Consider the following 22,918-nt stretch of genomic DNA (forward strand, 5'->3'; position numbering starts at 1 on the left):
TAAAGGTTTGTATCTAAAGAGTTTCCGTCATAGCTGTCAATGTTTTTGTCTGAGCTATAAGTGTTGACTAAAGTATCTGATACCATCTTATTTGTTTTTATGTGTTTTTTGAATATAGTGGAGAAACATGAATCTTATATCTTTATTTCTTTTATTTTCAATTAAAAATAATAAAACATTACATTTTTATTATTTATTTTATTTTTCTTTTTAAAAATCATATATTTATTTCACCGTTAAAAAATCATGAAAAATGTAATTATTTTACTTTTAAATATTTGTCTACTTTAATTTTAATAGTTATATATTGAATTATTTATTTAAAACAGTAGTTGATTATGTTTAACACCGTAAACATATATATTTTTATTTAATAGCACAATCTTTTTTTCTTCTCAAATTATAAATTGAAACGATGGAAAGATAGCTAATCTATCATTTAAAAAATTACTTTAAGTTAGGTAAGCAGCATTAAAACCTAACAATAACTATTATTCTTTATATATACATGTTTGTTTTAATCTATATATGTCAGTCAATATTTTGGAAAACCAAATGAACTATGTTAATAATTTGATCAAACAGTTTTTTTCTAAATTTTGAAATTTCAAAAAATGTAATGGATTTCTAAAAAATATATATTTAAAATAGTGTATAATTTTATATTTTTTGTATTAATTCATAAGACAATAGATCTTTAACTAAAGTAATAAAATAACTGATTTAAATAACTGATTCATAAGACTATAGATCTTGTATTAATTCAGCTATTTACTTTTTATGGGCATTTAGTGTGTCTCTTTAGATTGGTGATTTGATTTAGTTATCTTCATCAAGCATGATTTCAGCTTCCTCCAGCCTTCCTGATTCTATTATCGCGTGATTATTATCGCGTGATTATTATCACTTCTATTTTATTGCAATAAAGTCCCACTACGTTGTACGATGGTGGTCATATAAATACATGTTTTAGTCATATAAATATATGATAGTTTAAGTTATGGCAAAATATTTGTGCACATATTTAGTTTTATTAAATAAATGTGATCATTTTTGGATCTGAATTATGTTCTTTGGTGTGTTTATGTAGCCATATTATTTAAATATATGTTATTTCTGTTGGTGTGGCATGAATTTTCACATTCCAAAAACCATTTCACATCCTTTAACTCTAAACTCTAAATCTAGATTAGTTAACCTTAGGCATATATTAAAAATGAAGGTAAAATTAGTTAGTATAAACATGAAAGTGGTACTATAAATGTGGTATTTGTTGCAATTTCTCAAATATATATGTGTACATATATATAAATATTAGTATTTAATCGACTAAAGACAAATTTACAAAATTTTATATAAATCTACAAATAATTAAATAATATATCCTAACTAAAAGGGTATATAAATATATTTTCTGGCGATATAAATTTTTAATTTTTATCTCTGTATAAATAAATAAATTTATTTTGATAAAATACAATTTTATTAATAAAAGAAAAGGAATAAAAATATACATAACATGGTTTAGTCATTTTTAAAAGTTAGAATCCTTCTGAAAAAATAAAAATTGTGGGATTTGCATTTGAGAAATATCCTAGGATAGCACTAAAATTTTTATTGTCACAAATATAGATTCTAAGGATCAAAATGACCAAAATATTTTATAAAAGTGGTAAATATATATTTATACCCCTAAGGTTAACGAATCCAAACTTTAAGGTTTAGAGTTAAGGGTAGGGATTTGAGGTTGAAGTTTAAAATTTTATAAAAAAAAAATATATTAAAAATTTGAAAATAAAAATTTTAAAAATATTTTCAAAAAGTATTTTCGAATTACAAAAAAAAAAATAAAAAAATAGAAATAAGAAAAACAAGAAAAATTTATAAAAAAAGTTCGAATTTGAAAACATATAATCTAAAACTATAAAATAATTTTTTATATATATCTAGGATATTATGATCCTTTTAACTATTAACTGTAACATTTTAGTCATTTTTTTTATGACCTATTTTTGTGACCAAAATTTGAAAATGATATATTTAGGAGAATTGCCCTTTGCAATTTTGCTTCTGCATTTTGTAGATAATATGCAGAGGCTGGTAATCTAAGCTATTCTTTTGCTTCAGATTTGATATTTTCTAACGCGAGGAAGAAAAACAAAGCAATGGGTTTTGTCTTAATTTCTTCTTTTTCCCCGTCCTCGCTCGTGCTCGCTTCTCAGCTTCACCAGGTCCGTCTTCGCTCTTCTTCTTCCGAAGCTTATAATCCGATTTTTCTTTCCAATCTATAAACAACGCTCTCTTGTTGTTGGTCACAATTGTTTTTTTTTCGTATTGATTTAGTTCACTGCTCGAATCAAAAGCACTGAAATTTCGGTTCGTCCTCAATTTTCTCCGGTTTGTAGAAGTAGAACCCTTGCTGCAAAACCATGCTGTTTCAATCTCCCTCAAGAACCAATTCTCTCGGAGGCTCTCAAGGTACTCTTATCCCACTTAAAGCTAGTGACTTTCATTCGATTTGAGCTGCAGGTTAGTATACACCAACTACGTGATGGGTTATTCCAAATAGCAATAAGCAAATTGTATACCAAATCTTGATTGTGTGTGTGTTCTAGATGAATAATGGAGGCTTACTTTCATGGCCTAATCCTTGGCATGATATTGATGCATCTAGCAATGTGGTTTGTTTATTGATGTGTTTAGGAGCCAATTGCATTTGTGGGTGGGATGTTTGCTGGATTACTAAGACTTGATCTGAACGAAGAACCGCTTAAAGAATGGGTGACGCGAACAGTTGAAGCCTCAGGTATTACAGAAGAGGAAGTAGTTGATGCAGATGGAATGGCCTCCAATGAAGTAGAATCTCCTCAACAGATAGAGATTGAATGAGGTCTTGAACCTTTACTCTTTACCGTTATCTCACTTCATACAGAAGTTGTGATTGTGGTTACTGTTGTACCATCTCCAAGGAGAAATGTAGCAGTTTGCTTTTTGTATGTATGTAACCGTAAAAACTAAAATAAACACTTTTTGTTTACAGTTTACACGTTGTCAATCTATCACAGTATAGTTTCGTAGATGAAACTAGCCCTGCGGTTTTTGTCCGAACTGATCAAGGCCAACCGAACTAAACCGAAACTTTCGGCTTTCGGTTCGGTTATGGTCTTGAGTTCAGTTTAGTTCAGTAGAATTTTGAAAATTTGTTTGGTTTTAAGTTTGGTTGGGGTTTTAAAAATATATATCCTCTATATACTAAAGCACAAGTCATTTCACCAATTAAATTCTGACACATGGAATATGTTTTGAAAAAAATAATAATGTCAATTCAAAATTAATTTGCGATTCCAATTTTTCTCAACATCCGATAACTAAATCCCTTAAAAAAATCAGATTATCAACACCAGTTACACCACGTTCAGAAAAACCATCAACACCACGTTCAAGAGTAATGATCATGATTCAAAACTGTTGTATCTTCCATATTTCATCAATTAATTTTACTTTTTGTTTGATCTCTTCTCTCTTACGTTTTCTCATTCTTCTTCTCCATAGCTTCATTTTTTAAAGGCAAAAGTCAAAATTACAGACTAAAAAGGACGAAGAAAACACATATACAGACACAGAAAGAGGGATGCTTGAGATGAAAAACCAGCCAAGGTAAAAGACAACTTAGACAAGATAGCAAGATAATTTTATATTTATCGCTTCGTATTCTTCGTTTTTTTGGAATGAGATTTTTGACTCCTGCAAAATAAAATCCATACAGGTTTATGATTACTCTTAATTTAGATTCAATTTCCTTCTATTCTCAATCAATAATCTATTAAATTTTTGTTTTTGTATATTCTAGATAAGAAATAGCCTTTTGAGTTTTTCATAACTTATTTCTTCAATAAAAGAATAGAAAATCAAAGCTTTGTCATTAACGAAGATAACAAAATATTATTTTAAAACAAAAGTGGAAATAACTAAATATTAAAACTAAAGTTATTTGATCCATATAGTGTATTGAGAAAAGAGACCGAAGAATACAAATTTATGATTTGGTGGAAATTTTTGGCAAATGAAAGTTAGAAATCAAGGTTAGTTAAACTATTTTTTGTTGATGAAAAAAACTATTTTTTTAAGGTTAGTGAAACTAAAAAGAGCCAAATTCTTCAATGCTCAAATTATAATTCATGATGTTAAATTTCCTTTTTAAAATAATTTTCTCTTCTAATAAACATAATTTAAGTTTCTGCATAAACATGGCACTGAATTCTTTCTGTATAATACCTTATATAGGCTGTAGTATTCTACATATAAAGTCATCTTTATGCTACTTTTCTGCTTCTACTTAAACATTTAAACATGGCATTGAATTCGTCGCTGATCAGTATGTTGCTTGACTTGCTGTCTATGTGAACTACTTTTGGCTCAATTGCTTCATGCAGATAAGCAAGACTACACAGACGCACAGGATGATTAGTATGCAGGGCCGAGCACAGCCCAGTAAGGTTACGGATGTGTAAAGATAATTTTCTCTTCCCAAATTACGTTTACTCACTATGGTCTACATATAAAGTCATCTTTAGAAATTGGAAAACTCATATGGTCAAAAAAGAAAACTGTAATAAACTTTAAAAAATATATGTCAATAACATACTCACTATGGACTAAATCAATTTCTTTTTTTTTTGAAAAGAAATCAATTTCTTTTTTGAACTAAATCAATTTCAATCTGCTGAAAATTGTTTATTACTTGGTGTGATAATTCAAAGAAAGAAAGTAATATTAACCTCTTTTTCATTATAAATTTTATAAATACATTATATATATATATATTTAAAATATATTCACATAAAATAACGTCCGTGCTAAGCACGGGAGATAATACTAGTATATATATAATAACCAAACTAAATTAACTTAATTAACCAAAATTATCAAAATTATCTAAAATATCCGATTTTAAAGCAAAAAAAAATGGTTATTTTCAGAAATAAAAGTAAAAGCCGAAATTAACCGATAACCGAAGCAACATATAATTTGGTAAATTTTGGAATTATTTTTTAAAATTTCAAAAACCAAAAATTCGGTTTGGTTCGGTTCTAAGTCTCGATGAAACAATTATTAACCACAGAGACACTTCGCGGTGCAGAACAACTGAGCCACGTCACTGACAAAACGGCATCGTTTTGAGGCATCTGATGAATCTGCCCACTTGCCAAGACAGACGTGAGTTCTGTTCCGTCTCTTCTTTAATCAATTCACGACTATGGCCTCGCGTTTATTATCGACGACACTCATCACACCGCCGGCAAATGTCAACAAATCGTCGTCGGGTCTAACGGGGAGAGTGAGGTTGAGAAAGGGAAGGCTTAGTATCAGGGCAGTAAGCGGCAGCTCTCAAGGAGGTTCCGTAGATGGAACCGTGTACAAAGGCGTTTATGGTCCCTGGACCGTTGAGCAGTCTGATGTCAAAGAGGTGCGTCTCTTCCATACGAGTTATACTTCAATTGGGTTCCTTAAAAGTTAATATATTGGAACATGCAAGTATCACAGTTGTAAGTCTAATTTGTTCATGTAACTTAGAAAGATAGAGTTTTTATTAGCTTTATGTTGAAAATTTTTGCTTCTTGAACTTTGAAGTTAAGCCTATCAAGTATCTCTTTCTCTTCAGGTTATTTTGTACAGATCAGGACTGGTAACTGCTGCTGCTTCCTTTGTAGCCGCTTCTTCTGCCGCCTTTTTACCGGAGAACTCATGGTTAAGTGAAATAATCAAGCAAAACCAGGACTTGTTCTACCTTGTTGGTGCTGGTGGTTTAGGGCTATCTCTGTTTCTGATTCATATATATGTAACGGAGATCAAGAGGACCCTTCAGGCTTTATGGGCACTTGGTGTTGTTGGTTCTTTAGCCGCTTATGCTGCCCTTGCTAGACCAGATAGCGATAGCTTGGTTCAGTATGTCGTTGATCATCCAACTGCTGTTTGGTTTGTTGGTCCTCTTTTCGCTTCCCTCACTGGGCTCGTTTTCAAAGAAGGTAGTTCGATGATAATGGTGGATGTATCAGGTTTCATATTTGTACTCATACTAATGTTCTTGATTTTTTTTTTTTTTGCAGGGCTCTGCTACGGTAAGCTAGAAGCTGGTCTTCTTACGTTCATCATACCCTCAGTACTTCTCGGTCATTTGGTAAAGTATCTTCCTGTTTCAGCTACCTTAGTATCACATCCTTGAATCTTGGTTAGACCATGTTCTGAGACTAAGTAATGGGTGATGAATTTGCAGAGTGGCCTGATGAATGATGAGGCGAAACTGGTGTTGCTAGGAACATGGATGGCACTCTTTGTAGTATTTGCTGGAAGAAAATTCACTCAGCCTATAAAGGTACCACTGTTGTTCACTACAAATTCAAATATGGAAGCTTCAAAAAGAGTTCTTGCTAATCTCCTTCAAGTATCAGAATGCTTTATCACTAATCATATGTGGTCTGGTTTGTTGGTTGTTGAAGGATGATATTGGGGATAAATCTGTTTTCATGTTCATGGCTCTTCCGGAAGATGAGAAGAAGGCTGTAGTTGCAAAACTCGAGCAAGATAATTCTGGTTAAGACTCTGAATGATTATACAAAATGTTTTAAGTATCTTCAAGAACATGTAAATATCATGTACCCGTAGGTGATGTATACTAGTGGGGAGAGACGCTACCATAAACATTTTGTGTATCTTTATCTTGCATTGATAAATGACAATAGAAATCACAAAACCTAGTTTTCTCCCAACTCTCTCTGCGCGACTGTAGATCAACGCCTCTCCAGTGGCTATGGCTTTTAGCCGGTGCTGGGGTGGGCTCCCTTGCTCTCTGTTTTGCTCTTAGGAATCTCCTTGGTGCTTCTTCTTCATCTCGTGAGCTCATTCTTACTCGATGTCATAGCTTTTGCAGGCTGATGGTGCCTCTCTATTGACGCCGGTGGTTGTGGGAGGCAGCAGATCTGATGGGACTTCGATTTTTGTTGGTCTCTGTTATGGTTTTTCCGATAAGGTTTGGATCTACAGGTTGTGCTGATTTTTGTCGGTTATGTTTCAGGCTTCTCATCGGTGTTTGCCTGTTGTGTTGGGTCTTAAGTGCTTGGTATGGCAATACTTTAGAACTGCATTTCTTTTCTTGGTTTGCTCAGAATCCTTATTGGGTGTGTTTCATTATGAAACTTTTGGAAGGGAGTTGTCTCTTCTGTTACCCTGGTTGTGTTTCTTCCCACTGTTTTTTTCTTGTTTGTGTATGGCGTGGTTCGTTACTGTCATGGTTCTGGTTCTCTTGTGATTTTGGTTAGGCGGTTTCTTTGAAGTGTCTCCCTTCGATGCTTGGGTTTTAAGGGTTCCTATTTCTAGCAGTTGGTGTAGGATGAATGCATTGAACTTGTAGCTTCGTTAGGTCTTTGATTACCTTGGGACGAAGGCTAAGCAAGAGATCATCTTATCCTTTCTCCAGTCAAGTTTAGGCTGGTGCTTTTAACTCCTTGGTTTGGGACTGCTCTCTCGCGTCCTTTATGTTGTAGCCTTTAGTAGTTTTCGGTTACGTTTGGAGTGACGGTATTATCATTTATTTTTGTTTCCTTGAGAGTGAGGTCTTTGTCGTTTATTGGAATTAGGCGTTTCAGTGGTATTGCTTTGCTAATATCTCTTTTGTTGCGACGGTCAGAATTGGTGGGATTGATTTCACGGAACCAGATCTCTAAAAACTGATTTCTTTTTAAGCCGCTAATGTAGATAAAAGTACTTAGTTATATTTTAGTGCAACTAAAAACTGTCTAATCCTAACTTTTATTATTTATTATATTTTTGTCAAATTAAACAATCATAAAACATAAATTCAATATGATAAATGTTTGTACAAACAAAAATCTAACATGATAAATTTAGTACATAAAATATTTTTTTTATACTTATCATCATTTTTTGATTTATAAAAGAAAATGTGAGGATGTACGAGTTATATTTTTAAGGGGAATTAGGGGTCATGTCCATAACATATCAAAAATTAAGAATATACACATAACAACGTTTAGGCTACTGTATAATACATATTATTATGAAATTGGACAATAATGGCCTTAACTGCGCGTGAAAAAAAAATGTATCTTTGTGTTTTGCTTCATGAAACTAATAGAAAAAAAGATTTTGAGCAACAGCTGGAGAACAGAAAAGAGGTACATCAGAGAGCGACAATTACAGAGTGTTCGTAGAAATAAGAGAATCACTTGACGGCATGACTACCGAGGAACCAGCTGAATCTCGGTAAATTTGTTATGATTGAATAGAATCAGGGGATCAAGCAACAATTTCGGTTACCGTGAAACAAATATGTGAATCAATATCTTTAAGAATATGAAGAACAATGCGATGGATTGAACTGGGGAAGAAGAACAGTATCTTATATCATGTATTCCATACTAATTTTCAAGTACAGTATAGTATGCTTCACTTACATTGGAACCACCGTTTATTTATTTTTTTGCTTGATCAAGAATCAGATGATGGATTGAAAATAAATTTTGTGTAATATATTTTATTTTATTTTATTTTATAATCACAGTATATTATGTTATAATTCTCCTTTTTCTCTTTGACAAATTGTATCTCCTTCGCCTCTTATGCTATTGTGTTGAATGAATGCTCTAAGTTAATGGAGATTCACATACATGTTTGTATTGACAATTTATATAGCTTTCATACAGTATTTGAATAAACATTACATTATAGTATACTAATCTATTCATCAAAATAGTATAGTTTTTTTCTGTCGCTTTTACTCTTACACTCCCTCCTACTCTTTCCCACCTCCCCTCTCTTCCCCGGTCTCTCTCTCCATTCCTCCTTCCTTTCCTCCATACTTCTATCTTTCCTCCTTCCTCCTCCTCCCCTCCTGTTCCTCACCTCTCCATTTTCCTCCTTTTCCCATTCATCAATTATAGTAACTATCATTGCCATACTATTCTAAATGAAATATAGTATATTTTAGTTTCCAGATCCATAGATGCTTCCGTGTTTAGCCGGTAGATTCGTTGTCTGGCTTTGCCTCACTCCATCTGTGAGGAGCTTCTTCGACAGTTTCGAGTGAATTGAGTTTACGCGCGCTTGGTCGAGTCTCAGGATCTCCGCATGGTCTGGACTCGTGGATTTGCCTCTTGTTAAACGCGAGCACGTGCCGTGCCTATGTGTCACGTGCAGTGAGGACTTTGTGTTAGACGCTGAGTGGGAAGATAAGCTCACGTTAGAAACAACAAAAAATGCATACCGATTCTCCAAAAAAATAAATACTTTTTGTAATAACAAAATATTAATTACAGTCATATATGTTTTTTTGTTATACATGTTTTTCATTCCTACACATCTAAACTATCGCTTCATTCCTAATCACGTTATAGTAATATTAATGACATATTTGCAGAAATCTGGAATTAATTGTAACTTAATTGATAGTAAACAACTAAAGTATGCATCCATATCATCATTACATAATGAAATCAATAATATAAGTATATAAAAGGGCAAATTAATACTGTGTATATATATATATATATATATATGTGTGTTTGTAGTATGCAATGTGCATCTATCTTATGTATAACACTAAAACACAATGAATCACCGTGAATTGAATTGGCTAAGGGAATATTACCTCTTGCAGAAAGAACATAGGGTGATGATGGTGAAGGGAAGAGAGAGTTAAGTTGGATAGTATGAGAATCAATCTCTTTCCTCTGTTTCGCTCGAGCTCCCTCGCTACAATCCCAACTGAAACATACACAAAGGATTATTGTGATATTTAACAAATTCCTATTAAAGCTCATTTTTGCTCTCTTCTTCTCCCTCGCAATATTAGAAGTGTCGCTCAATTTCATGTTAAGGTTGGTCCTTTTATAACCAATATCTTGGATCAAGAAAGCCTCGAGTGGAGGTTGCTAAAGTTACGAAGCACTCCAATCATCAGCTAATCTCTTTAAACGATCTACATTGGTTAATTTATTTAATAATTAATATCCTTTTTTTTCACTTAACAATTCAATACTCATTTAAATTTTAGTTTTGAAAAATAGTTTTATTAGATAAAATTTAACACTTTATTCCACAATTTTTATTTTATATTTTTATTTAATAACTACATGTTATTAGTAATTTTCAACTGAAATTTAATTAATTAAAATTACATATTTTAAATAAGATTTAGTTGTTTTATTATATATTCTTGACTATTTTAAATACAATACTGGACGGTAGTTTCCAAGGAATGATGGTATACAGAAATTTGGTAAATTTTACTTTGGAGTTGATTGAAATATTAATTTTGAAATATGTAACTGTTGAGATTTGAATAGGGGAAAAGGTAATTAGCTGTATTTTTTGGATACTGAAAAGATAATTGTTAGGATCCATTTCACAAAAAAGAAAGATTTTTAAAGATATAAATAAAAGTTTTAGAGAATAACTAAAAATAATTATAGTTAAATGATGTTTTTGTAGTTAAATGAAATGAATCAAACTTCTATTTATAAAGTAAAAATAATGAATTGATATATAAACATAAAATTGTTTACTATAGTTAATTTTAATTGGATGAGATACAAATGTTAATCACTAATTAAAAAACACTTGTCACGGTCTTACCAATTAATTTTCTCTTTCACACACCGATTTAATTAGCGTAATGAAAGGGTATAATGATTCAGTCAACTATTCATTGAGTTGTATGTTAAGTAAGTATCAAGTTATGCATGGATGTTTATGAAGCATGTTAATTAGTTTGTGATGTAAAATAAAGTTTCAATTATTTTAATTAGGTCTGCTCACATTTATCTGGAACCAACGAACCGAGCCAAAAAATCCGGTTCAGGTTTTGATCAAATTAGTTGCACGAAGGATTTTACATCTCTAGAACCGAAAAACCAAAACTGAACTGAGAACCGAATATCCAAATTTTATAATATAGTTTATATGCTTATAAATTTAAACTATATTTAATTTTAAAATAAGCAAATCATTTAAAATAATATTTATAAAAGAAAATACCCTAAAACTGAATTACCAGAATACATTTTATCCAAAATTTAAATTATTTGAATAATCTAAATTTTAATCGAAAAATCCGAAAAAATCTGATATGTAATTTAAAAATCCTGAGTTTTCTTATTTTTTAATTGGAGTTAACCTAAAAATTGAAACCGAACCAAATGGGATCCAAAATTACGTAGAATATTATTTGATTTCCAACTTGTTACTCAAACTAAATTTTCTAAATATTCGAACAGATATTAAACCTCTAGAACCAAAGAACAAACAGAAACAAAACAGAAAACTGAATAGCTAATATTAAGTGTCGACAACACATGTATATGTTTTTTTCTTTAATTAATACATGATTGTAGTCATTAAGATATTTTGGCTAAATAATAGAAGAGACCATTTCATAAGCTATTTTACATGGAATGGCTGTTGGAGGTGCATTGCTCGTCTCTAAATAATGATGTAAATGTATTATGTTTTTTCACTTATTCGTTTTGTTTCATGTCGTTTGTATTATTCAATTGTTGTACATTAATTGAGTAATTTTTGTGCTTTATTTGTCAGTTTCAAAGCAATATAAATAAATACATGATTTACATATATTATTATATTGTTCTATGTAATTATACAAATTTTGTGAGTTACACTATAGAATTATGTACATGATATTAATGTTTACAGTATTTTATATATTAATTTTGGTGTTTATTATATATATATATACGTTTCTAATTTCTAAATATTTTTAAGTTCTCATTGTTGCGTTTTTCTAATATTTCTGTTTCCACGTATCAGATTTCGATCCTAATTCCATGTAACATAATTCATATGTTTCCTTAATACATGCAGTATTTAAGGTTGCTTTGCATTCAAATAATTTGGAGTAATAAACTATTAGTATCAACAAAATGTGAAAGAAATGACTTAATGCAATTATTTAACATTGTATCACTTGATTCCAGCATGTGAGTACATGTGGTGCAAAAAGATGATGGCGGCTAGGGCTCATGGCGATTTTAGGGTTTTGGGCGATGCAACTCAGGATGCGAACATGGAGGACATTGGAGAACAGGGGAGGCCCCCTGGAGATCCGCCGGATGCTCCAGGATCGTGGGTGAGGAAAGTTGTGGGAAGTAACGGAGGGGGGATGCCTGTACCGGAGGAAATCGTGGATGAGTCTTTTGTAGAATCGAACCTAACACTGGAATTTCCAGATGGTGAAGATGGTGAGCCGGTAATAACAATTGGAAAGGATGTCTTGACTGCTATGAATAGCCTGTGGAAAAGATGTATGATTGTGAAGGTTTTGGGACGGAGTGTTCCACTACTGAACATATCAAAAAGATTGAGAGAGATGTGGAAACCGGCGGGATCAATGCACGTGATGGATCTCCCGAGAAACTTTTTCATGGTACGTTTTGAGTTGGAGGAAGAGTACATGAATGCGCTATCCGGAGGTCCATGGAGGGCATATGGAAGCTACCTTATGGTACAAGCATGGTCCCCAGACTTTGATCCTTTGAGAGATGAGATTGTAACTACACCAGTTTGGGTTCGGTTGGCACATCTTCCAGTGAATTTCTACCACAAGACGATCTTGATGGGGATTGCAAAGGGACTAGGGAGACCAATCAAGGTAGACTTGACCACATTAAAAGTTGAAAGGGCTAAGTTCGCAAGAATATGTGTGGAGGTAAATCTTAACAAGCCACTGAAAGGCACAGTGATGATAAATGGGGAGAGATACTGTGTATCGTATGAAGGAATCTCTACCATCTGCTCGTCATGTGGCATGTACGGACACTTGGCCTACACATGTCCACGCAAAGTATTGGTGGAAGCCCCCACCAACGTGATCCCCCAAGTGACCATGCCACAAAAGACGAATGAAGTTGTGGGAATGGAGGCAGAGTTTACCCCAGTAAGACAGATACGACAAGGGCAAAAAGCTCTACTTAGGAGTAATGAAGGTAGTGAGGTGGTGGGAAGCAAGAATTCCTCGGGTAGTCAGACACGAGGAGTGCAGAAACAAAGTGTACCGGAGGAGATAAGAGTATCAAATAGATTTGGAGGTTTGCATGTGGAGGGAGAAGTGGAGGATCAAGTGGAGGAAAGTGAGAGGAGGGAAGAGAATAAAGAGAATGAGAATAATACTAACGTAAGGGCCGGAGAGTTGAAGAAAACAATGGAGAAGGAGTTTTCTTTTGGTAACAACGGAAACAAAGAGAATAACCAATCAGCCCGTTTGGGCCATATGGAGAAGAAGATAAGGAACACGAGAGGCCCAAATGTACTAAAGACTAAACAGAAGAATGTTGGACCTATGCGGGGTTTGGTCTTTGGTCCAATTAGCGGTGAAAGTGGTCTGTCTGTGAGAGGGAAGAGACTGCGAGTAGAGGAAAAGAATATTGGGCGTCTTGGTGGTGCCTTCGTCGGAGACGGGAAGTCCGATAGTAATGAGGAAAATTCTAATGATATGTGTGAGCAGAGGCAATATCATGAGCAATTGGAAGAGACAGACACCTCGAAGGTGGAGGGCGAGAAGACTATTGTGGACCAGAGGGGAGACGGTCCGGTAGTAGCGGTGGCATAACATGTCGCCCCGGTGATTCTACGTATAGATTATAAAGATCTGATGAAGTGCATTCTCTGGAATTGCCGGGGGGCAAATAAACCCCAATTTCGAAGGTCAGTCCGTTATTTGGTGAAAAAATTCAAGACAGATATGCTTGCTGTTTTCGAAACCCATGCTGGTGGAGAAGCGGCGAGCCGTATTTGTCGAGGATTGGGATTCGGGAACTCATTTCGGGTAGATGCTTGTGGTCAGAGTGGAGGTTTGTGGTTGCTTTGGAGGGAAGGGATAGGAGACGTCGAGGTGATTAAGTCGTCGGATCAGTTCATTCACGCTAGAATAAGGAATGGGGAAGAGGTGATTAATCTAATCGTGGTGTATGCAGCTCCTACACCGAGTCGTCGAAGTGGTCTGTGGGCTGCATTGGAAGAAGTTTTACAAAATTTGGTGGGTCCTGTCTTTATTGGAGGAGACTTCAACACAATTGTAAGGCTAGACGAGAGGAGTGGTGGAAATGGGAGATTGTCCGAGGATTCTTTAAGGTTTGGGGACTGGATAAATGATAGGTTACTTATTGATATGGGTTTTCATGGAAACCAGTTCACGTGGAGGAGAGGAAAGACGGAGAGTACATTTGTAGCAAAGAGGCTTGATAGAGTGTTATGCTGTGCGCAAGCTCGGCTTCGATGGCAGGAGGCAAGGGTGATGCACTTACCTTTTTTAGCATCGGATCATGCTCCATTGTACCTTCAGCTCACGCCGGAGATAAAGGGGAACCCGTGTCGCCGTCCTTTTCGGTTTGAAGCTGCATGGTTACAGCATGACGAGTTTCGTGATCTTTTGTCAGCGTCATGGGACAGAGATATCGATACGAGAGAAGCTTTGAAGAGACTGGAAGTAAAACTCAGGAAGTGGAATAAAGAAGTCTTTGGTAACATCCAAAGAAAAAAGGAAACGCTAGTGAGGGAGATTAAGGAGATACAGGACAGACTAGAACATGAACACTCGGAGGACATACTAGCTCAGGAGGGAGTATTACTAAAGGAATTGGAGACAGTTCTTGAGCAAGAAGAAGTGTTGTGGTTCCAAAAATCACGGGAAAAGTGGTGGGTGCATGGTGATAGAAATACCAAGTTCTTTCACACGTCCACAATTATTAGAAGGACGAGGAATAGAGTTGAGATGCTGAAAAAGGATGATATTATATGGGTATCAAATGCACAAGAGCTGGAGAAGCTAGCAGTTGACTATTTCAAGAAACTATACTCGTTAGAGGATGTGGACATAGACACACCATTGCTAGAGGAGAGGATGTTTGTCAGGCTCACAGGACATGATTACAACATTCTTAATAAACCGTTTTCAGCGGAAGAAGTAGAGAAAGCAGTAAGAGACATGGGAAGTTTCAAAGCGCCTGGTCCAGATGGGTTCCAACCCGTTTTTTACCAAAGGAGCTGGGAGATAGTAGGTTCCTCTGTGACGAAATTTGTTCTTCGCTTCTTTGAAACAGGGACGCTACCGGAGAATACGAATGATGCCCTAGTGGTCTTAATTCCGAAAGTAATGAAACCGGAGTTGATTACTCAGTTTCGTCCGATAAGTCTTTGTAATGTATTATTCAAAGTTATCACCAAAGCCATGGTAGGGAGATTGAAGGGAATTATGAGCAAGCTAATTGGTCCTGCGCAGTCGAGCTTCATTCCGGGGAGATTAAGCGCAGATAACATTGTGGTAGTACAGGAAGCTGTTCACTCGATGAAGAAAAAACAGGGACGTAAGGGTTGGATGCTGTTGAAACTTGACTTGGAGAAAGCTTATGATCGATTGAGATGGGACTTTCTTGAAGATACATTAAGAGCGGCAGGCCTGTCTGATAGTTGGGTTGTGAGGATCATGGAATGTGTTGCTGGTCCGTCAATGTGTATATTGTGGAATGGAGAGAAAACAGAGCCCTTTAAACCATCGAGAGGTCTGCGACAAGGAGATCCTTTGTCTCCGTACTTGTTTGTGCTGTGTATGGAGAGGTTATGCCAGTTGATTGAGAAAGCTGTGGAAGATAAACGTTGGAAACCGATAAGATTGTCGAGAGGAGGTCCACAGTTATCTCATATTTGTTTTGCTGATGACTTAATCTTGTTTGCGGAGGCATCAGTGACACAGATTAGAGTGATAAGGAAAGTGTTGGAAAAATTCTGCAAGGCGTCAGGTCAGAAAGTAAGTCTCCAGAAATCGAAAATCTTCTTCTCTAAGAATGTTTCCAGGCAACGGGGAGAGAGGATAAGCAGGGAGAGTGGCATTGCAGCGACAAGAGATCTGGGTAAATACTTGGGGATGCCAATTTTACAGAAGAGAATCAATAAGGAGACCTTTGGGGAGGTACTGGAGAAAGTGGCATCGAGGCTATCAGGATGGAAGAAACAAACTTTGAGTCTCGCAGGAAGAGTAACGTTGACAAAGTCGGTATTATCCTCAATCCCAGTTCACTCGATGAGTACAATAAGTTTGCCAGTGTGCACTCTGGAGAAGCTGGATGCCTTAGCGAGAAGTTTTGTGTGGGGAGGTGGACAACATCTAATCTCCTGGGAAAAGATTTGCAGACCGAAGGTTGATGGCGGTTTGGGAATCAGAGTTTCGAGAGATATGAATAAGGCTCTCATAGCGAAGGTGGGATGGCGATTGATGCAGGATAATGAGAGCCTATGGGCTCGTGTGTTACGCAGCAAATATGCTGTAGGTGATATACATGACAGGTCTTGGATGCGAGGGAGAAAGTCTGGATCTTCGACGTGGAATAGCGTTGCAATGGGCATAAGAGAGGTGGTAACTGTAGGCAATCGATGGATTGTTGGTGATGGGAGGAACATAAGGTTCTGGACGGATAGATGGATATCCGATAAGCCACTTATGATGGAAGTGATCGCTGAACTGCCAGAGGGTTATGAGAATATAACTGTCCGAGATATGTGGTGGGAAGGTGGAGGTTGGGATTTTAGCAGAGTTGTCCCTTTTGTTACAGAGGAGAAGAGACTGGAGCTTATGGCAGTTGTGGTGGATACGGTCACTAGAGCAAAGGATCGTCTGTCATGGGGCCACACACCAAACGGAAAGTTCACTGTAAAGTCTGCATATGCAATGTTAACAAGCGATGAGACACCAAGGCAGTATATGGGATCTTTCTTTCGATGCATGTGGAGAGTGGTAGCATCTGAGAGAGTTCGTATGTTTCTCTGGCTAGTAGGAAACCAAGCAATTATGACGAATACTGAGCGACATAGACGACACTTAAGTGGAACTGATATGTGTCAAGTCTGCAGAGGAGGGATAGAAACTATAATGCACGTGCTCCGGGATTGCCCTGCGGTGAAAGGCATATGGGAGAGATTTGTGCCGATGAGGAGAAGGGATGCGTTTTTCTCAATGCAGTTGTTCGAATGGTTATATAAAAACTTGGATGATAAGAGTGTAGATGGGGGCATCCCGTGGGCTACGATCTTTGCGTTGACTGTGTGGTGGGGGTGGAAGTGGAGGTGTGGGAATGTGTTTGGTGACACAAGGTTGTGGAGAGATAGAGTAAAATTTCTCCGGGAGCTAGCCAAAGAGGTAATATTGGCGTATGAAGTAGAGAACACACATTCGAGTGAGAGGAATATGGGTGAAGTATTGGTAGGATGGACGCTGCCGAGGATTGGGTGGATGAAGCTGAATACAGATGGAGCCTCCCAAGGGAATCCAGGACCGGCTGCTGCAGGTGGAGTAATACGGAATGGTGAAGGGGAGTGGTATGGAGGTTTCGCACTAAACATAGGAAGATGCACGGCACCGGTGGCGGAACTTTGGGGTGTGTACTATGGCTTAGTGGTTGCTTGGGATAGAGGGGTTCGGAGGCTGGAGGTAGAAGTAGATTCGAAGATGGTGGTGGAGTTTCTCACGACAGGGATTGGGGACACCCATCCGCTGTCCTTCCTGGTACGTCTGTGCCATGGCTTCTTGACAAGGGACTGGCTGGTCCGGATCGTGCATGTGTTTCGAGAAGCAAATCGTGTAGCTGATGGTCTAGCTAACCTTGCTTTCTCTCTTCCTTTTGGTTTTCATAGTTTTGAATTTGCCCCGCTTGATCTTGTTGCTTTATTGCATGAAGATGTTGTTGGACCTCCACGGCCACGACAAATTCGAATTGTTGACTGAAGTTTAATTTTTCTTTTTTAATAAAAATTGGGAGTGATCCTCCCATATTCTCACCAAAAAAAAAAGCATGTGAGTACATGTGAGTAACAACCACTGTACACATGCTTGTATTTATTGGGAAGTAATCAATCTCAACGAAAATTATTTCTAATATATTTTAAATCATGAACGTTATACACGTACAATAGTTTAAACAGTCTATAAAAACCCTTTAGCAAAAAATATATTTTAAACAGTTTACCGTAAAAGTTTTGTGAAGTTACATATAGCGAGTTATATAAAATTTATTCATTAATTAAAGCACTCAAATATGGTTATCAAAAGGTTGAATCCACTTTATTCAAACTAGTAATTTCTTTAGAAAGAAGAAAATATATGACCATCTGTCTGGGATTTTGACGAGTTTAGGACGCAACATATTTCAGATTTGATTTATTAGTTAGGAGAAATTAAAAACTTCTATTTAGAATGACTAATTTAGTCTTTCTATCATAATATAAGGATATTTATGTAAATTTATTTAAAAGAAAATTTGAAAAGCGATATCAAACTTATGCTAAATAAATAATTCATTTATAGAAATTGTTTGAAATACCACAAATTGATTACCACTTTTAAAAATGCTTTCAATTAGAAATTTCCTAACATTTTAGTTTAGTTATTATTGTTTAGAGTTTAGTATTTAAGTTAGTTTTATAAACTTTGATAATAATTATTAAATATTTATAAATGATTTAGGAGAATTAATTTTCATTTAAATTTGAAAAGTGCTATAAAATTTATGGTAAAATAAGAATTCTCCCTTAATATTTTAAAATATTACATTGCTTTTGATTTTCCCTTAATATTTTAAAATATTACATCGCTTTAAATTTTTTTCAACACAATTTTTTTTTTTCGTGTTGAATTTCAAATTTTTTTTATCATCTATTATTTTATCTTTTGTAAAATTTTGAATATTTTCATTTTGACTTTGAAAAAATTATGCAACTATTTTTCATCTAAAATATTAGATGAATTTTAAATTCTTGTTACTAAAATTAAAGAAACATTTTTATTAAAAAATATTTGATTTTTGATTGTGAGTTTTTTTTAATTTTTTGAAAGATTTTTTTGAAAGTTAGCAATATCTATATATATTGATATTTAATAAAAAAAAATTCTAATTTTATCACAAGTTTGATAACACTTTTCAAATTTATCTTTAAAGGATAGACATTTTCATAAATATTTTAAATTTGCGATAAAAAAACTAAAGTAATCCTCATAAATCATTTATAAAGTTTAAGAATCATTTATAGATTTTTATAAATGCAACCTTGCCCATAAAATTAAACCCTAAACAATAATCACTATAAACTAAATTCAAATGTTGTAGTGTTATTAATTGAAAAAGATTTTGAAAAGTGATATTTAACTGGAGGAGTTGCCAAAAATGACCAAAAATTTAACTTAAAATGCAAAAATGTACCCTAAGTTCAATAAACTATTACCCAAAAAGAGAGTAAAATTACAAACATCTCTTTATGACCAAACAAAAACATTTAATCACTTTTACAATTATAACCTACGAAGTCTTCTCGGGTTAGTGAAATCTTCTATGAGAAGATAATTCTTCTTAGGTATTTAATCTTAAAATAATTTTAAAATTTATAAAAATATTTTTATGGAAAATAAATCAAAATCTTATAATTATAAACATTTCTAAATAATGTAATTTATATATAATAAAATTAAATTGTTTTCAATATAGCAAGGTGAAAATATGTTGTAACTCATAATTGTCTTTTGTTTAGGGTTGGATAGCATATGTTGTTGTATTGTTTGTATTTTAGGGTTAGACTTTAGAATCTTATTTTTTTAAGAAAATTAAATTTGACATATATATGTTTAATTTTGTATATATTAAACACTTTATAAGTTGATCTTATGTTTAGTGAAATAATTATTGCTATTTAGTTAGTTATTTGATTTTCGGGTTAAGAAAACCTTATAAAAAGACTTAATATGATGTATTGTTTTAAAAAAACATATGATGTATTAAAAGACTTCTTTTAGGATGAATAGTAAATATAAGGTTTAGAAGTTTTTTTGGAAGTATTCTAGTGCATTTTATGTTAGAAAAGTCTGCCGAAACAAAAACAAATTAATCATTCAAGTGGCTGCAACAAAAATGTAATGTTTCTCACTCTAAAACTCTAAAACCTCTCTCTAATCTCTTTAACTTGATGATATCAAACTTTCTATTAATTTCACATTTTTTCTCATGTTTTTTCTACTATTTTATCTTCTTTTTGCAGGTTTTTCATTTCATTATTCTCATCTTTCACTTTTTTAAAGGTAGATATATAAAATTTGGATATTTATTTTTTTGTGTTTTATATGTTAGATTCAAAAAAGTTATAGAGTAAACTTAATATGACTAATTTATTTATTATTTATACAGAAATTAAATTATTTTAAAAGTTTTTCTCTATTTTTGAATCATTTTAACATTTTTGAATTTGATAAAAAAAATATCTATTCTATTAAAATAGACTAGCTATTTTATCTGCTATTGACATTTTTTTTTGTAATCCAGATAATCCGATGACCCCGGAGAGAACCCGACTAGCGCCTAAGTACACTTCCACAGAAGGCATCCTGGAGAGCCGTCTTTTTCACCCTATTTTAATCGACGATGGCCAGCGAAATTCGAATCCGGACCCGTATTGGGGCCAAAGCTCCCTCAAGACCACTGTGCCGTCCTCCCTTGGTTATGCTATTGACATATCATACTAAGATCATTTAATTAATTAATTATTATGACATGTTATATTATTTTAACTAACTAATCAAATATATAACATTTCTAAAAAAACTTAATGATCAATAAGGATATTAATAATAAATTGATTTAAATATAAAAATAAAATTTAATTCAGTTATAATAAAATTTGTTAAGAAAAAATCTAACAAAAGCTTACTATAAGTTTTAAATATATTTTTACAAAACAAAGCATTAATTAATTTGCTAATTCGTAATATAATATTTTATAAAGTATTATTAATTAAATATTTCTTATAAAAACAGTGACATGATGTTTTTCTAACTTTTAGTTATATTCTATATTATATTAAAATACAAATACTATACCAGTTAAATATGACAAAATTTTACTGAATTAATAAATTAACCTATTTTATTTTGAAAAACATTTTTATTTAAATAATACTTAGCATTCAGTGTTAACTTTAGCTAAAATTAGTAAACTATGTGAATTTTTAACAAAATAAAATTATTAACCTATGTCAAACTTTTAGTCTACTATGATTATCTAAAATGATTATATACAAAGTATAATAATATATACCTAACCTTTAACATCTATTCTTAATAATAAAATAATTGTATAAAACTAATCACTATATATTAACAATGTCGAATAAAAAACTTAAACAATAAGATTATTGTTTTTGTCATAAACAATAAGATTATATAATTACACAATATATAACGCTAAATGTAAATTATATATTTTAAATATTTATGATAAAATCAATGTTATATATCAGGTTAAATTCTAACATACAATTAACGTATATTAATCAAGGGTAGAAAATAATTAAATTTTTCATATTGGGCATTTTTAGATGTCTTGTGATGATAGACAAACAAAGACAGATCTGAAGCATTCCAGCTAGTAATGATTGAATGCCGCATTGTTTGAGACCTCTGATTGCGACAGACGTGAGTTATGTTATTGATGACACTCATCTCACCGCCGGCTAACCTCAACAAATCATCGTTGGCTTTGTATCAGGGCAGTAAGCGACAGCTCTCAAGGAGGTTCTGTCGACGGAACAGTTTAGAAAGGTGTTTGCGTGAGCAGTCCGATCCGAAAGAGGTACGTCTCTTTCATACGAGTTCTACTCAAGGTCAATGTTCGTTTCACAATCCATACGATTTATCTAGATGAAAATAGGATTGTTGTTTGTTTAAACTTCAAGTTACAAGTCATCTGAATTGCTTATCTGAATGAGCATCATAAATTTAGACTTAATTTTTAAAATCAGCCAACTAAACCAAATTGAACCATTTGGAAGGAGATAATTCAGTCAAAATGGTATAATGTCTATTATACTTATGGTATAATGTCTATTATACTTATGATATAATTTACAAATTACAAATCTAAATTTAATATTATTTTTTTGACGCTCACGAAAAATGACAAAACCACAAAAACACATTTTCCTATCACATAATGCATTTTTCGTCAGAACCAAAAATGCATTTTCCGGCCAAAATCACAAAACAACATTTTCCACCTAAAACCATAAAAACGCATTTTCCCGCCAAAATCGCGAAACTGTTTTTTTTTCGTTAAAACTACAAAGACACATTTTCTCGCTAAAACCGCACTTTCCCGTCAAAATCGCAAAAATGTATTTATCCCATTAAAACCACAAAACATGTTGTCGTGTAAAAAACTACAAAGCATGTTTTCACGCTAAAACCACAAAACCACATTTTCTTGCCAAAACTACAAAATTCATTTTTCCAACAACACCACAAAATAACTTTTTTTTCTTCTAAAATCGCTAATTCTTATTTCTGGAATTAAGTTGTGAATACGTATTTTTTGCTAAAACCGTAAAATTATATTTCCCACCAAAAATATATTTTTAAATAATTATATTTTAAATAATTAATAAAAACTAATATAGTGAAACAAAAAATAAAATATGATTAAATCAAAACAAAGATATATTAGTAATTTATTTTCTAAACTCATCTAAATGGAAATAGAGATAAAGAAACTAACATAAGTCTATTTAGATGATTCATCTAGATGATCCAACTGGAAGAAAAAATGAACAATGCCAATATTATCTGGATGCATCATTTGGGTAGCATGTAAATGAATCATTTGGATGGAGATGATAGATGATGAAACGAACAGCTCCTTATACTTAAAATTTCATTTCTTGGATTTCTCAAAAGTTAAGATATTGGATGATTATAACATGCAATTTGAATCCTTTAAGACAAATCTGTTCATGTAACTCAGGTAAGATAGAGTTTTGATTAGATTTATGTTGTTCTTGGTGAAAAGATAGAATTTGAAGTTA

The 22,918-nt window shown here is 33.5% G+C and overlaps 3 protein-coding genes across 7 annotated transcripts; all 3 read left to right on the forward strand.

The window, feature by feature from the left end:
• Positions 1–2,060: 2,060 nt before the first annotated feature.
• Positions 2,061–3,039, forward strand: LOC106417683 (UPF0426 protein At1g28150, chloroplastic). The gene is made up of 3 exons (XM_013858460.3): positions 2,061–2,231; positions 2,344–2,478; positions 2,704–3,039. Exons 1-3 carry the CDS (start codon positions 2,166–2,168, stop codon positions 2,887–2,889), a joined length of 387 nt encoding a protein of 128 aa, XP_013713914.1. The 5' UTR covers positions 2,061–2,165; the 3' UTR covers positions 2,890–3,039.
• A 2,137-nt stretch (positions 3,040–5,176) lies between these two features.
• LOC111200961 lies at positions 5,177–7,224 on the forward strand. Of its 5 annotated transcripts, none has more exons than XR_007316316.1 (7): positions 5,191–5,467; positions 5,663–6,026; positions 6,108–6,178; positions 6,275–6,373; positions 6,498–6,591; positions 6,920–7,001; positions 7,073–7,224. XR_007316316.1 is itself a non-coding variant. In XM_022692626.2 (6 exons), exons 1-6 carry the CDS (start codon positions 5,258–5,260, stop codon positions 6,931–6,933), a joined length of 852 nt encoding a protein of 283 aa, XP_022548347.1. In that variant the 5' UTR covers positions 5,191–5,257; the 3' UTR covers positions 6,934–7,224. The 5 variants fall into 5 exon arrangements, 3 of the variants coding, with proteins under 3 accessions (XP_022548346.1, XP_022548347.1, XP_048596075.1); XR_007316317.1 differs by having other exon boundaries at positions 6,929–7,001; XM_022692626.2 differs by having other exon boundaries at positions 6,920–7,224.
• A 4,813-nt stretch (positions 7,225–12,037) lies between these two features.
• On the forward strand, positions 12,038–13,639 carry LOC106359378. Its single transcript, XM_013799092.1, has one exon. The coding sequence runs from the start codon at positions 12,038–12,040 to the stop codon at positions 13,637–13,639; it is 1,602 nt and encodes a 533-aa protein (XP_013654546.1).
• Positions 13,640–22,918: the final 9,279 nt, after the last annotated feature.

Source organism: Brassica napus, chromosome A9 (assembly GCF_020379485.1).
Source record: "Brassica napus cultivar Da-Ae chromosome A9, Da-Ae, whole genome shotgun sequence".
Lineage (NCBI taxonomy): Eukaryota > Viridiplantae > Streptophyta > Magnoliopsida > Brassicales > Brassicaceae > Brassica > Brassica napus.